Here is a 16,557-nt window from a genome sequence, read left to right as displayed (position 1 = left end):
CAAAATTTATTTACAGACGTGGAGGAACATAAGAACTTGTTTGAACACTTTAAAAGCTTAGATTTCTTTGTTTTTAATTTAAGGAAGGACATACAAAAGATTAAGTCCTTGTCCCTGTGTCCTGGTTTGAGCCAGGTTTTCCAATTAATGGAAATTAATATCAAATTATAGAATGTTTTGAGTTGGAAGGGACCTTAAAGATCATCAAGTTCCAACTCTCCTGCATGGACAGGGACACCCTCCACTAGAACAGGTTGCTCAGAGCCTCATCCAACCTGCCCTTGAACACCTCCAGGGATGGAGCCCCCACACCATCTCTGGGCAGCCTGTTCCAGTGTCTCACAACCCTTACACTGAAGAATTTATGCCTGATCTCTAACCTAAACCTCTCCTCTTTCAGCTTAAAACTGTTACCCCTTGTTTGCAAGCTCTGTAAAAAGCCCCTCCCCAGCTTTCCTGTAGGCCCCCTTCAGGTACTGGAAGGCCACTGTGAGGTCCTCCCAGAGCCTTCTCTTTTTCAGACTGAACAACCCCAACTCCCTCAGCCTGTCCTCATAAGAGCTGCTCTAGCCCTTGCATCATTTTCGTGGCCCTTCTCTGGACACGTTCCAACAGGTCCACATCTTTCTTGTGCTGGGGACACCAGAACTGGATGCAGTGTTCTAGGTGAGGTCTCACCAGGGCAGAGTAGAGGGGCAGGATCACCTCTCTCGATCTGCTGGCCACACTTCTTTTGATACAGCCCAGGATGGAGTTACATAAACAGTTTTTAGTCTTTTCACTGCATTGATTTTACAACAAATACTGTTACAATAAGATCCTAAATAGTTTTCTTACACTAATTGTTACCGGTTTTATTTGGTTTTGTTTAGAACTGGTTGCAAATTATGCCATTTTCTTATACTTTTCACCTTCTATTTTGACATAGAGAGAAATTGCATTTGCTGAACTTTTGCTGGTGCCAGCCTAAGTTCTTGTGATTACAGCAGCAGTTGTGGGCACAGTCAGCAGCTCCTACCATTGTGGCTGCTAATTCTCGGCACCTCCATCCTCTTCTCCCTGCTCTCAAACTAGGATTTAAAATCTCTTTCTATCCTATGCTTCCAAATACCAGCCCCATGTCCCTAGGCCAGGATTGTCTTACTGCTCTGCCTGTGCTCTCACCAGCCAGCTGGTTCCAGCTGCCTTGTTGCAGGAGTGTGTTGTACCTGCAGCTCAGGTTGGTTTCTGAGGAGGGTGGCAGAAGCGTTCTCTGCTCAGGGAGTTCTGTAATGGCACCACTGGCCATACCACTGTTACCAGTCTGCATTACCTGCACATTTTTTTCAATAAAGGCCTATTGTTTTCTTGATGTGCTCATGAACTTAACAGCTGCATCTGCTTCCCTTTTTCAAACTGGTAAGGACAGTTTGGATTGTTTATGCTATGGATTTAAAAATAAATTAAAAATAAATTCTTGCTTTGGAATGTTACCAGTTACCATTCATGGCTTGGGAATGTGACAGTTTCTGCTCGTGAAAACAGACAAGCTGATGTGTATCAGATGGCACAGTGTAAAAGAACTTCTGAAGTTACACAAAAGTTCTTTTTATTCAGACTAATTGATAAGCAGATAATCGGTTTGTGTCATTGCAGAGTTCTAGTGTCTGATGCTCAGGGTTTACTTCAGTGATCACTACAGGCATCTCTGAAGTGAAGCAACAGACCAAATGTTTAGAAATGCCACACATCCCTTCAAAGCTGAAAATCAGGAATATCAGATCACTGGTGTGCAGACAAGCTATCTGAGTAAGATTTGACCTTGGAATATTTTTCTGCAGTAACTTGTGATTCTTAATGGTTCAAAATCACAACTTCCCCTCTGCAGTACCATGGCTGTGCTTGTAATGCCCACATGGGGTAGCAGTACATGCGACTTTTGCATCTTACTCTTTCCTTCCCTGTGTAAAGGCCAAAAGAGTACCAGCTACCAGTGTTTTTTCCTAATAGTTTGGCAGACATGGAGCAAATTAATGCCTTGTTATTGATGGTCACTAGCAGGAGTCCTGTTATAATTACAGTAGTATTACCTCATCGTACATTGCTATAGGAGTATTACCTTTTCCTAGCCTGTTGCAGAAAGCAGGATTTGGGGGAGCAATGTGCTTTGTAGGTATATTTTCCTTTCTGAGTGTTCCTGGAAGTACTGCAGTACGGTAGGTAAGTCTTTAACAGGTGACTTCAAGCACTACTGAAGCCCATGCATAGTAGTGTTATTGACATGCAGCTCTCCAGTAAAAAAACACAACAAAAACCTCTGTGTTTTTGTCATTAGGCTATTAATAGGTTATTTAGAATTAATAGATTACTCAGAGGACTGAAATTGGCTTTTCCACTTACAAGAGATTTAAGCTTTAATTTACTGCTTGCAACTAATGATTTCTTGATCAGACTGGAGTTACCCTCTTCTTTAAAGCTGCCAGTTTAGTGGTAATGATTTCAGAGGAAGGCATAATCCTTCGCAGACCATTCAGAATATTTCATAAAACAAAAACCTATGTAATTTCTGTTCACTGACTAATCAGCATATTTCTCAGTATTTTTTTAAATCCCATGGATCTCTTGCAATGCAGTTACGTACCTTGGATGCTTTTTTTTTTTCTTTTTTTAAGTGGGAGGGAAGGTGATTTACCTTAAAACTTACCAAATGTGAGAGGATAACAGTATCAATTTATTGTCAGCATTCAGAGAGCATGGAATGTTTAAAAATAATTCCAGACAGTATAAGAGAACAGCAAGGCACAAGTAACAGCGATGATATGCAAACATGCCAAGCACCTGCATGCAGTTTAATTAATATCTTCATTAAGCATTATTATCTGATCTAGGTCAGATGATTACTTTGACTTAAAAGCTCTCAAATCATAATCTGAATGACTTTGGGGGTTGTCACCTTCAAGAACAAATGATAGGACTGACATCCTGTGACAGATGGCACGTGTTAAGTTTCTTCTTGAAACAATCTGAAGGACTAGAGGAGGAGACCTGGGCATGTAGATGTCTGTGCATGTGCTGGAGAGGCAGCTTTCCTCTGCTTTTGTTTGGAGGTCCTCTGGGTCAGTCTTGTTTGCTGGGATTTTTGGGAATTCTCCCTGGAAGACCCCTGTTCAGACAACAAGCCTACCAATGAGAACACAACACCCAGCAGAACGTCTAGACTAGAACAACAAATGGTCAACCAGTGTGACGTAGCAAGAAATGCACTATGACTGGTCGACAGCTGTGGTGCAGCAAGAAACACATTCTATAAAAGAAGGAGAGGTACTGGCCCCAGTGCCTCCTAGAATTGGACCATCACCCCTCTGTTTCTGGACCAACAGGATGCCACTGGATCCTTGGGTGATGACTTAACTATCTCAGCTTTACTATCCTTTCCTTCCCACTTCTTTTCTCTCTCTCCCTCTGTCTCTCTAATTGAAGTTAAGGATCCTTCTAAGATTTAACCCAGGCTATGGTTTCCATGCCTACCAAAATTTAATGCCATGTTTGTTCAATAAAGTTGTATTGTTGCACCTGCTGCTTTGCTCCCTGTACTTTTGTACTTTGGGATCTGACAAGCTTTTCCAGCTTTCTGGAATGTGACACATCCATCCATGCATGCATGCATTTGAAGAAGGAAGATCTAGCTGGCAGTACTTGAAATGGTTTGCTGATGGCATATTTTATCCTGGCAATGGACTACTGCAAGCCAGTGCCGTTGCCATTGCTGCCAAGTTTGATGCCCACAGATATGATCCATGATTGATGTTTTAAATACATGTGACAACAGGCACATGATGAACCAGAAAGTTCATAATCTTTCATCTAAGGTCTCAGCAGCAACCCTGAAGGTCAGCAGCACCTCTTCGAGTTCTTTAGACAAGGTATTTCTAGAGTGTCATTACCTTTCCCACTATTTTACTTCTCTGTTCTTTCAAAGGGGTATTATTGACATTGACCCTGCAGTGGCAGAATGATTTGACATGCACCTTTTGTTGTTTTTCTCATCTGCAATCAACCAACACTAATATTCAGAAAAGGGCTTTACTACCTTGCAGCTACCACTCTAGATTCTGAGGAAAAGAGAGGAAGCTCCTCCAAACTTTTGCAGAGGCAGAAAAGCTACTGTAAAATAATGTAATTTTAAAAATGAAGATAAGGTAGCACAGGTGTCAACTCTATTTTTGTGCATTTAATTGTTTAGCTGCATGAATTGATACCATTAAAGCTAGTATTATAATGTAGTTTGTACAGATAAGCTCAATAAATGAGAATGTAAATACAGTCCTGATTTTACTAGCAAAAGCTGGGTATTTAAGTGTTAGAGTATGAAAAAAATCATAATATTAAATATTTAATTTGTAATATTTTACACTTGTTCTGTTTCAAATTGATCTGTGAAAACAGGTAAAATCAATGTTAACAATTTAGAGGTTTCCAGTATTCACTCAGTATTGTAAATCACAGAAATTTCTTTGTTGTAACATGGGTCAGGGCACTGAAAAATCAGTGCAAAATAATACTTATATAAAGCTTCACTTCGCTTTTAATACAAATTGAAAAAAAAAAACCCAAACCCAAAAACCAGCAGATTTTTTTCCCCCACAAATTTTATGTTTAGCAGCCATTGTTAATGTCAACAGTCAATAAACTGCTAAGAAAGCATCAGATAATAGTATCATAGCATTATAAAATGTTCCAGAAGATGTTTGTTTTGTTGATCTTCTAAGCAGTGTAACATATTTCCATAATAAAATATTTGTCACTGCTAAAACTAAAATTTTACTTTTTACAAGAGTGTCTTGGAAATTGAGTGTCTTGGTGGCAGGGGGTGGGCAGGAAGTAGTATTGTAAATTAGTCAATTGTTTAAGGCTAGTGTCTGTCTTTAAAATATAGCATAGCATCTAACAGGGATTTTTATCACCGAAAGAAAAAAGCTTCAAAGGACAGCTACTTATTTGTTGTGCTCAGGCCTCCACTGTACTGGTGCATTAGAGTACTTCATTTTTTCTCCCAGTGAAAACCAATCCTCCCACCTGGCACTACAATCTGATTGCATCAGTACAACGTAGTCAGGCTCTGACATGAGTAGTGGCTTAGAGCTGATGACCACAGGACACAGAGACCCAATATATGATCTCATGCAGAAACTTTCAAAGCTGTAACATCACCCTTATTAAGGCGATAAGAGAGCAAATTTTTTATTTTATTTTTTTTGTGTGTGTGCAAGATAAGCTACGATTCTGTCTCACCTGCCTTTGAAAGTTCAACTTTTTTCATCAACTTTCAGAACTTAAGTGGTTTCATGGCTTAGAACTGGGAAAGTTTTCTATGAGAAGAAAAAAATATTAACTCAGTCTATGTTCCTGAAGACCTGTTCATGTTAAGCAGATTAGCTGAAACAGTAACAGGCATTGTACAACCATTCTACAGGTAAAATTTCAAAGTGAGGTACTTAGCTTCCATACCAGCCAACACCTTTCTTTCCTCCTTTCTCTCTCCGACAGTACAGCCCTCTGTCAGAGTTCCCTCTAACTCTACCCAATTACAATACCAGATCAGAATATATGAAAAATCGACCCTACAGGATGCTTAAGTCATAATGGACATAAGGATGATGGTAAAGAAAATATGCTTATAACCTGAACGAAGCATGTAAAAGCTTTCTTTTGTGCTAATTTTTTTTTTCAAAGCTCCACAGAAGTTTTATCCAGGCAAACAGCAGCAGCTGAATTCCACACTATATACATCAGTGGCATGTTTCATGTTGAACGCATTCTGAAAATTACCTGTATTTTCCAATCTTAGAATCACAGAATGTGTGGGGTTTGAAGAGACAGCTCCTCCTGCAGTGCACAGGGACCTTTTTGTCTAGATCATCTTGCTGAGAGGTTTTGTAACAGTGAGGTCCATGTGCCCAAGAAGCTCTGTCCCTGCTTCATTACTGCAGTCACATCACAGGCAGTGGGGACACTAGACCACCTCCAAAACACTAGTTAAATGCTACCACAGCCTAAAAAAATGCTAACCTCTATCAATACAGAAATAAAATGTCATGCCTAAAAAAAGCAATACTCTTGTAGAGCAAATGTTTGATGAACAATAAACTTGGATAATTGATACACAATTGATACAGTCTTCCCTGTGTGAATTAGATCTGTGATCTTCATTGTTAAAAAGAAAACAAACCCAAAAAACCTTTAGGATGTTCCTAAATATCCTGTTTGCAATTTTTGTCATATTGTTACAGATGCCTGGTTGCACAGACTGTTTCCTCAGTGAGGAAATCAGTAATTCCCAAGTGTTCCCTTCCCCACCCTCCCACATCTGCATTTTTGCAGGCTTTTAAAACCAGATCAAATCCACAAACTGAGAGGTATTATATACCACTACTGAGGACTGAGTAGTCAAGAACAATTAGAGCTGGAGTATTGCTGCCAAGTGCTTTGTATCATTAAACTGTAGTCTTAGGAAAACATTTTGAGAGCCACTGTATTCCCTAAGAAAGTAGGCATAGTTAGTGAAACTGAACTCAGTAAACTATTTAGGACAGAAAGCAGGAAGCAACTTCTAGGAGAATGGAATATCCAGATTTATTTCAAGGGTTTTGTTCACACATTGGAAGATCCAAGCTGGAATGAACAGTCTTCTCATTTTATACTCTTAATTCTGATTATAGTAGAAGTCAAGAGTCAAACATTGAAGCTACCTAATCAGGACAACTGAAGGTGTTGAAATAGTCTTCCATCAAATTGATTCTTCAGATTAATGTTCTGGACCAGCTAAGTTTTTGTAATTTGCAGGCAACTTTCCAGGTGACGAGTAATATAGCTAGATAAATCTGATGACATTATGGGGTACATTCTTTTCCTGTTCTCTTAGATGCCTTCTTCACCTTTTAAACTGCCTTTATCTTTTCTGCTTTCTTCTCCTTCCTGAAGTTCAAACGCTTGCATGCTTATATATAGGGCATTCTTGGTATCAAACACGCTATTATATGTATTGTTTCCTTCCTAAAGGGTCATTTCAGGGCTGCTCTGTAATCTAATACTTCCATGAGAATTGAACTGGAGTTCAATTGTTTGTATATGTACCACATTCAGAGTCGATTGAATTTTAACCTTTAGTTGTTTTTCAGATCCGCATTGAGTTATTCATACCAAGTGCTTTTAAGTCCTTTGCTGATGTTTTCCATTGTACCAAATTTAAAACAATCAAGAGAACGGTAGATGAAAGCAAGTGAACTGTAGTACTATTTGAAAGCTTTTTTCTTACCTGGATGAGTTAGGCTTTGTATTTACTTTTTCACTCAGTGTAAAAGAGGATATGCAAAGCTTCTGCCCAAGAAAAAAGTTAATAAGGGATTGAAAATATCTACCCATCCAACCCTTTTACCCCTAACAGTGGAAGATAAGCAGCAGATTATTACACGCTTTATTATTTAGTTCATGAACAGAAAGCACAGAGTACATGCACAACCATTACTCAAAATTAAGAATATGCCTACATTGTATCCCACTTACTTCAGTTAAAAGGGAACACATGGAGAGAGGAGCTAGTCCTACTTAGATAAGAAATTAAGAATATTCCAATCAGATCTTTTGTGAACGGACATTTAGCCTAATTTAGCTATTGACTTTTGTAATGGGGAAAAAGTTACAAATATTTGGTAGAATACTAGAAAAATTATTTGACTTTCTAAAAGTGAGAATTTAATTGGGAAGTCTAATTCTAAAATTTTTATGTAACCAGTCAAGGAACAGAAAAAGCTACCGTGTTTTTTGTTTTTGTTTGTTTGTTTTGTTTTGTTTTAGAATGGTTTGGGTTTGAAGGGACCTAGAAGAACATCTAGCTCCAACCCTCTTGCAAGGGCAGGGACACCTTCCACTAGACCAGGTTGCTCAAAGCCCCATCCAACCTGGCCTTGAACACCTCCAGGGAGGGGGCTTCCACAGCTTCCCTGGGCAACGTGTTCCAGTTACACTTGCATGTATTATTAAGAATTACCTGCAAATAATCGTGATAACAACTAATCAGTAAATAGCAAATACTCAGGAAGCAACATGAACATGCATTTTGAAATATCCAACTAGACTGCAAAACCTGAATTTTTAAAAACATTCAAGTAACTTACAAACGTGCTGAAGTTGTTTTCTGAAAATGTGGGAAGAATTCACTTTATTGAGAGACCAGGAATTCACTTAACAAAAAAAAATTGCTGCAAACTCTACCCCTTCCTTCACAGAATATTCAAATTCACAAATTCCTCTCATAGACAGTTAAATACATTTATCAGATGAAGCACTGTATTTTAAAATGCTTCCTAAAATTTATTCAGAGATTTTTTAACTTGCAAGAACTAATTATCAATAACAGGCCCATTGTTTAGATGCTTTGTTAATTATGTTGTTAATTTTGTAACACTTTCAGTTCAGCTCCGATCGCTATCTACTCTTTAACACATTAATAACTTCTGAATCAGAGAACATCTGTGAAAAGACCACAGAAAACATCTCAACTCTACAAACGCTGAACATGAGCAGCCTTGGTTAGGGTCAATAATGAGTCAGGGAAAGGAAGCTCTAATTTCAGCTCTTTGCACAATACCTACTCTGTAGGTAAACAGAAGGCTTCAGTATAACAACTCTAACAGATCTTAATCTTTTCAAGCACACATATTTCTCTAATTGTGATGTTTAAATCAAAGATATTTCCTATTAATAGGTTTTGCAAGGAAAGAACATGAAGATTTCCTTTCTTTCTTACTTGAATCACTAGCATGAAAGTGAAGGGTGAGGTAATTATTTCACTCAAAGGAAATAAAACAAAGAAGCCTCTATTTCATTGCTAAGAAAGCAGAGCTCAGGGGCTCCCATGAGCTGTTAACTTCAAAATAGTCAACCAAACTAAATAAATATTAATCACTCTAGTCACTAAAGACTGTGATGTGGTTGGCCATTCTATGAGACGTTCTAAGGCTGGGAACGCAATTTCTACTCACTGTGACAAGCTTCACATGAAATTCAGATGTAAATGAAGGTTCAGCTTTCTGAAGTTTTCATATTTTTTTTTTCATTCTTGTATCTTTTAGGCTGAATCTACTCAAAACTCAATGCACAGTAATAAACATGCTTCCCCTGACCCTAGAACCTCAGTCATCTATAAAACAGACAATAGGATATTTAGGCTAATATAGTTTTTTTGGGTTTTTTGTTTGTTTGTTTGTTTGTTTTCTGATAAATTACTGTTAGCAGCCCCTTTGCTGAAAAAATAACATCTCCAGGTAGATTATACAACGCAGTGTATCTACATATCAGGTTATGTGACAAATGAAGAGCCAGTGCTATTTCTATTCTTACTGTAGAATGCACAGATTAAGTAAAATTCTCAGTAACTTCAGCACCTACAATTCAAACCAAAAGTAAGAAAAAGTTGTGAAAATAAAATACATTGAAAAAACTGAGTCTTACATACTTTTAGGGTTCATCATTACATCAGTTAAACTGTTGTAAGTCTACTGACTGAGTGAAACCTGCTATAACAGTATAATTAGACTACATATGCAGAAGATCTTTTATTTTATTAATACTTATCTCATTTTTTTCTCATTCGCTTCAAAGGGCCTTTGATAAGGTCATTAGTTACCCAACAGGTTTAGAACTGCTTAAAAATAATGCAGGTCAGAACAAGTGTAACTTGTACCCTTCTTAGTTTCTACCAGTTAGTTTTTACCTTAGGATGGCCTGACATTTAAAGGTTTACAGATAAAATATACAATTATTTATCCACAGCCGACATGCCATTGTTTTTGCTTTTCCAGTTTTCTCAACATGGAACTACAGAGGAAGCGTCTACCTGCAAGGCTTTTATGTTGATGCCACAAAATATGCCAAGAATGCATGCTAAGCGAACAGTGTACACATTTCTCATGCCCACTGTTTTCATGCAAAATAGTTTGCCTTCTAAGACAAAAAGAATAATCAGGGTACCAAGCATTTGTTTTTTCGAACTTTATATACAGCTAGAATGACTATAAGTTTGATTTTGTTAAGTAAAACCCACATACTGAAATATTTTATTCTTCAATCTACCTTATAATCATTTGAGCTTTTATTGAATAATTCCACACTTAATTACATAATACAGAAAAGCTATCCATAACGGGTATCTATGAGAATGACACTTCCGTTCTGTAGCCAGTGGTATTTTGTCTTAGTAGGAACATTGTCACATATTATTTGATCTAAGAAAGCACCGGATTTCTAAGTACCACACAGATCATCCACTTAACATCATACAGCATTGCTATGAGAAAAAAAGGTCCCACTGAAAAAGCCATGTTACTTAATGAAGGCAACCCAAAAGATAACAGTACCTACATTCACAGTATGCTTATAATGACCAGACCTAACATTAATCTATCAATAAAATTTAGTAGTTTTTAATTTGTCCACGTGAAGAAGCAAGAAAGCAATAGCTTCAAGTTTCGAGGTTTTGTTTGCTGTGACTTCGTATCTATTAAGCAGTAGAACTTAATCGATTTTACTATTTTATTATTTAACTCTTATCTAGATAAGTTTGTCTTGTAAATATGGTTATTATTTCCAGTTACGAGTTGCAGTATCCAGTGCTACGATCCCTGAAACCCCGGAGAGCTTTGTATTTGACTCCTGTCCCACCTAAACCACTGCTCTGTCACAAAAACGGATTTTCCTTACGTCTGTCCCCAAGAGCACCTGGTTTGCAAAATGGGATGAGCACAATATTTATAGGTACCCAGCTCTCTCTTGCTTTTCTTAAGAGTCCTCAGTGCCGCACTTGGCTGCGTATCACAGTTTATTCTTTTCAGTGGGGCTGAGTGTCACTGATGATACTGCTGGTTAATTACTGGGCCATTAAGAGGGTCACCACCCGCTAGAGACACCGCGGAGGCGCCGCCGCTCCCCCTCGGCCCGCCCGCCCCGCCGCCCCTCCCGCCAACGGCCGTAACGGCCGCCGCGCTCCCCGCCCCGCCCTGGCGTCACTGCCGGAACGGCCCAAGATGGAGGCCGGCGACAGCGAGGCCGGCCCGGCCCCCAGGCTCAGGCGCCCTTTGCGGCACAGGGTCGAACCCCGCGACCCGCCGCTGCTGCCGCAGCCGCCATTCCGGGAAAGCGGGACGGCCGGTGGGTGGCGGTGGGGACGCGGGCCCGGGGCGCGAAGCAGCCGCCTGGAGCCAGGCCCTGCTGGGCGGGCTGTGTGTGTGAGCACAACGCCCGGGCGCGGAGCGGTGACGAGCACCTGCTGCCGCAGCGCTGCCCCGTCGCGGGAGCGGGGGAAGGCGACGGGTCCTGCCCGCGGCAGGAGTGAGGGGGCTCCTCAGTGAACGGGCGCCTTGTCCAGCCGGTGGGACACGGCTGGCCTGCAGCCTGCAACGTTCCCCCTCAGGTGTCTGGTCCTAACAGTGAGCTGGATGTGAAAAGGGAGGCGTGAGCTGTGTAAAGACTTGCAGCCGCGGGTTTCTTGGTAGAGAGTACGTGCTTAAATGGTCCGGACCCAAGATTCTGTAGACCCGGAAAAATCTAGGAAATCAAAAATAAAAATGCCTGCTAATCAGAGGTTTTAATGCGCTCACCTGGACTCTGAGCAACGTGGTCTAGTGGGAGATGTCTCTGCCCACGCAGGGGAGTTGGATCTAGATGATCTTTAAGGTTTCTTCCAACCCAAACCATTCTGTGATTTTATGATTCCATGACACGGAGGAGCTGGCATACACTACACTGCTGGAGGTACTCAGGCCACCGTAACTTCCAGTGATAGCCTTCAAAGTATGAAGCATCAAGGGCACCAGTGTGTACAAGTGCTGAGTTTGTTAGTTGGTTACTGTCATGCACACAAATGAGCTTTCTAATTTGCTCTCTCTGTTGTCTTGCATTCTCTCAAACAATATATGGTGGTGAGAGAAAAAATGTATTTTTCTATATGATGACAATTGTTTACCTACTGAAAGTATGCAGTGTGAATCAAGACAGCTCCTGGTACTTAAGTTGAAAATCTCATGTGAATTAACTGCAGTTGAGAGCAAGAAAGTTATTAATGCCTGAAATAGGTTTGCAGTTATTAAAATTAGCATAAAAGGATACACATAAATTAGTAATTGGAAATACCAATCTGACTTTCTATATGCTAGGTTAATAAAAATGCTTTAATAACACCATGAGTTTTTTAACTAGTTAAATAACTCTGACAAAATCCAGCTGGTTGTTTATTTCCTAAAAATGTACACAGACACTATATGTACTGATTGTTTTGTTTTACTGCTTTATTGTTTTATCAGAGGGCACCTTGCTTGGTTTGATTTATCTCAGGAAATGTGTGGAGCTTTTTAGAATGCAATAGAAAGTGTATTATATTGAGTATAATAATCTTCAAAGTTAAATTAATTAAAATAATAAAGCATCATGTAACTATAATCATACTCCATTTAATGACTGGTTTAAGTGCTACAATTATGTTCTTATTTACAGAAGAGTCTACAGCTGTAGAGAAGAAGAGGAAGCCTCTTGCCAGACTTAATGTTCATTCTGCATTCTGGATTTTGGCATCGATTGCTGTGACATACTACTTTGATTTTATTAAAACTGTTAAAGAAACAGCAGATAGGTAAGGTACCTTTTCTTACCAATAAAGTTCTGTTTCTATCTTACAGTCATATTCAGTTTGTTACATTTGAACACTGTGTTTTAAATCTTGGACAAACAAGATCTACAATAGGAATAAAGAGAGCTGGGACTGTTCAGCCTGAAGAAGGGAAGGCTCAGAGGCAGCTTATCAATGCATACAAATACCTGAAGGGAGGGTAGTGCCAGGCTCTTTTCAGTGGTGCCCAGTGACAGGACCAGAAGCATTGGGCACAAACTGAAACACAGGGGGTTCCCTCTAAACATCAGGAAACATTTTTTTTCACTGTGAGACTGACCAAGCACTGGCACATTCAGAAAAGCTTAAGATTTTATTGAAGTGCACCTTATTCCCAAGTTGTCTTTCCCATTGTCCTCTTGGAAGTACGTCCTCAAAGAGGCTCAAAAGTGTATCTTCCTGAATAATCACATATCCTGTGTTTTCTTGATTCTGATTTTGAAATCCTGTATTTCTCTATGGTTTTCTTCAGCTGCTATAAAGAAACATCCTCACACTTCTTGTCTGCTAAATTTTAGAGTTCCTAAACTTGATGCCTGATTAAAGCTTTCTACAACATTTCTGTTGCACAGAAATCAGTATTCTCATCTATAGGGAGAATCACAGTTGTAGTGGAGCCTATTTTATTTAATTACTGACAAAGTATTTTCGGTGTGGCACTATAGTATATGACTGACAAGGCCTGTTGCATTGCATTTTCAAAAATGACAGGAATTATGCATTGCAAAATTGAACTTAAGTAGTTAGCAGTTGAGTTAGTGCATATTAGACAACTTCAGAAGGTCAAAATTGTTTTGTAAAAGTAATTTAAGATAAAAACCTACAGAATCTCTAGGCCGATATGTACAGTAAACAGGTATTGTCTTTTCTGTCTCTAGACTAGAATGGAGATGAATGTGCAAACTGCAGAATGACTGTACTTAACATGGTTTCTCCCAACAGCTGGTGGTTTGCCTGTGGCTGTTGTTTATTTGCTGCATGTTTCTGTGTTGCCTTTTTCTGCATACTGTATCTTGAGTGGTATCGTGGAATTCTGGACTATGATGCACGGTATCCAGCACTGATACCTATCACAACAGCTACTTTTATTGCAGGAGCAATTTGGTAAGTTCGAACACTGTGTACCAACTTCTGCTAAACCTGTGCAAGTCTATCTGTGTTATTTGGCTCATTGTCTAAAAAATATAATTTCTCTTAATTCTTTTATGTAGCATAATTTCTTCCACTTTCAACATTCATCCACAAAGCAAGAGCTGCAACTGTCAAAACTGCATATTAAGAGTATTTGTAGATGTACCATATCTTTTCTGTCTTGAAAATGCATGGGAAAGCTGAAGTCCTTAGCTTTGTTAGTGTATTACTTGTGAGGTTTACAAATTAAGACAAAGGTATATTCTCTAGCTGAGAAGAAATTATGCTTGATTAGTTTATAATACAGAGATCTTCCTTATCAAACAATCTATAAATAGCAAACATACACCAAAATTTGTATTTCTGACTATTGTTCTATGAACTTTAAGGGTTTATATCTTGTCAGCAAATGGTACTTGAAGAGCTGCTCTATTTATGAGTTTATAAGAATCAGAATCAAGCAAATGTGCATGTGAATGAAAAAAATTGTGTGTGCGCAAATATATTTATTTGCTGTCTGCATTAAAGCTGCTTCTCTCTTTAAGTTTAGATGTTGTATCTGAAAAAGTCAGTCAGTATTGGTTGCAATGCTGAGAAAAAAAAAAAAAAGGAGATAAAGGTTCCCTATAGTTTAGGGTTAGTCACATCCCTATTCCTTATAATTCAGTTGTAAAATAAGTTGGTTTCCCCCCTGTCTCTTCAGTTAACTCAAATCTGTTTGGCTAGAAGTACATATTAAGGTTACAATATATGCCCATGGAAAAATCAAGAGTAGTTAATTTTCAGATGCTTCATATACTGAGGTTTTGAAAGTAAAGGTTATGTTTACCCTTGATGGGACTGAGTGGACTTGGTCCATGTAAAATCTGCAGCAGTTGCTGAAGTTGTAAGATGAGTTGTCAGTACATAGAGAGTGAAGTAAACTAGCAATTTACTAATTAGATGCTGGGATCTTTTCATTTTATTTTCTTTCAGGGTGTAAAGAAAAGAGTATTTTTCCAATCTGAGTAAATTTTATTTCTTTTTGTGCCGTGTTTTCTTTTTGTGGCTGGTATTTCCATAAGATAACAATTGAACTTAGAAAAAACTTCCTGCTTTTTTCCCCAGTTTCAACATTGCCTTGTGGCCTGCTTGGTCATTTTTGACACCTTTGTTGCTCTTCATTCAGTTCATGGGTGTTGTGATGCTTGTGTCACTTCTGGGATAAGTTCTTCAGGTAAATAATTGTATTATTTAAGCACATAAAATTATTTATCTTGTTGCGTGAACTGCTTTGTTAGACATTTAAGGATTGTAAGACCATTTCAGGATTCCTTCTCTATGTTTTGTGTACACTTTTAGAGTACTGACGTTTTGTGGCATATAAAGTAACAGCAGAACATGGAAGTATCCTAAGGAAAAGAGTATAATTTTTCTCTTCTCTCTAAGATTCCATTCTAGACAGTGAAAAGAAACCATTAGTGGGAATGAATGGCTTTGGGGAGTACAGGCCAAATATCTGCAGCTTTTACCCAGACTGGAAGACTTCTTGGTGAAGTTGCTTGACTGGATAGTAAAGGGGAGAAGACAGTAACATCCATATGCAATTGTCTTCTCTATTCTATTTTTTTTTTTTTAAATTAAAATTCTTTTCCTTATCATTGTCTTCAAGTGTGATGTTTTCATTTCCTCTGATGAACAGTCCAGATCAACCTGCTGTCTGGAAAACTGCTGGATATTAGGAGTTCTTTGTTCTTCCTAAAACACAAGCTTTGAAAGGCAAACCCAGATACTTTGTTGACTTGAAATATTCATTCTCAGTAACTGCCACGTTGAAAAGGGGTGCTCACATCTTTTCTTAGGATATACTATTAAAATAAATCCTGTGAAATGGAAAAACCTTAAGGAAGACACTAAAGACTGCTCGGTAAATAGGGTAAGATGCCTGTATTACAGGCCAGTGAAGTGACTCCTTCTGTAGGTCTTGTTTGCTGTACTTCTCAAGGGAATGTGGGGAAGCCTGTTTGGTGTTTTGGTCATCACAAATCCTTTCCAGTGAGGAAGTCCCCCAGCGTTTTTCTGAGTGCAGCAAGAAGAATGAGACAGTGCTGAATTTTGAGTGTAGCCTCTTGTAGTGCCAGAGTTGTAGGCAAAACATATTTAATGTCTGGGACAGTGAAACACAGCTTTTGTTTGCCTATACAACTTGAAACTACTGTTGTGACTTTTTCACTTTTTTCTAGATATCAAGAAAGCTGATTTTTTTTGGAGGTAATTCATTTAGGTCATATTCTGACAACACCTATAGACTTCTGAAAAATACAATACTTACTTCAGAACCTTTTTACTATGGGGAATGAACACATTTCTGTGTGCTAAAGCGATTGTAGTAATAGACTAAAACAACCATTCTGCATTAATTTGTAGACAGTAAGAAGTACAAGTGAATTACAGATACCCTGAACAGCTGAATCTCATGAAACCATTTGGGTTTCTGATATGAGCAGCCAAGTAAATTCTGTTATACAGAATTTATTAATAATTAGGGCCAAATCATTACTTGGTGATGGCAAATCGTTAGCTAATCAATTCTGAGTTAGTACAAGATACAGCTTGTGCAGTATATACAATCTTACAGAATTTTGGTTGGATTTCTTTTTTCTTTCAACTTCATGTGAAGGACTCAAGTAACTGTTACACTGCAAAGTGGGTATCACTTTTCTTACATTCCAGTACTTTTATTATTTCTA

The 16,557-nt window shown here is 38.7% G+C and overlaps 1 protein-coding gene across 1 annotated transcript; it reads left to right on the top strand.

The window, feature by feature from the left end:
- Positions 1-11,050: 11,050 nt before the first annotated feature.
- On the top strand, positions 11,051-15,473 carry TMEM128 (transmembrane protein 128). Its single transcript, XM_051619789.1, has 5 exons — positions 11,051-11,184; positions 12,526-12,661; positions 13,640-13,801; positions 14,936-15,044; positions 15,257-15,473. The coding sequence occupies exons 1-4, from the start codon at positions 11,061-11,063 to the stop codon at positions 15,033-15,035; spliced, it is 522 nt and encodes a 173-aa protein (XP_051475749.1). The 5' UTR covers positions 11,051-11,060; the 3' UTR covers positions 15,036-15,044; positions 15,257-15,473.
- The last annotated feature ends 1,084 nt before the right edge of the window (positions 15,474-16,557 follow it).

Source organism: Apus apus, chromosome 4 (genome assembly GCF_020740795.1).
Source record: "Apus apus isolate bApuApu2 chromosome 4, bApuApu2.pri.cur, whole genome shotgun sequence".
Taxonomy (NCBI): domain Eukaryota; kingdom Metazoa; phylum Chordata; class Aves; order Apodiformes; family Apodidae; genus Apus; species Apus apus.
This window is presented reverse-complemented; position numbering and strand designations above follow the sequence as displayed.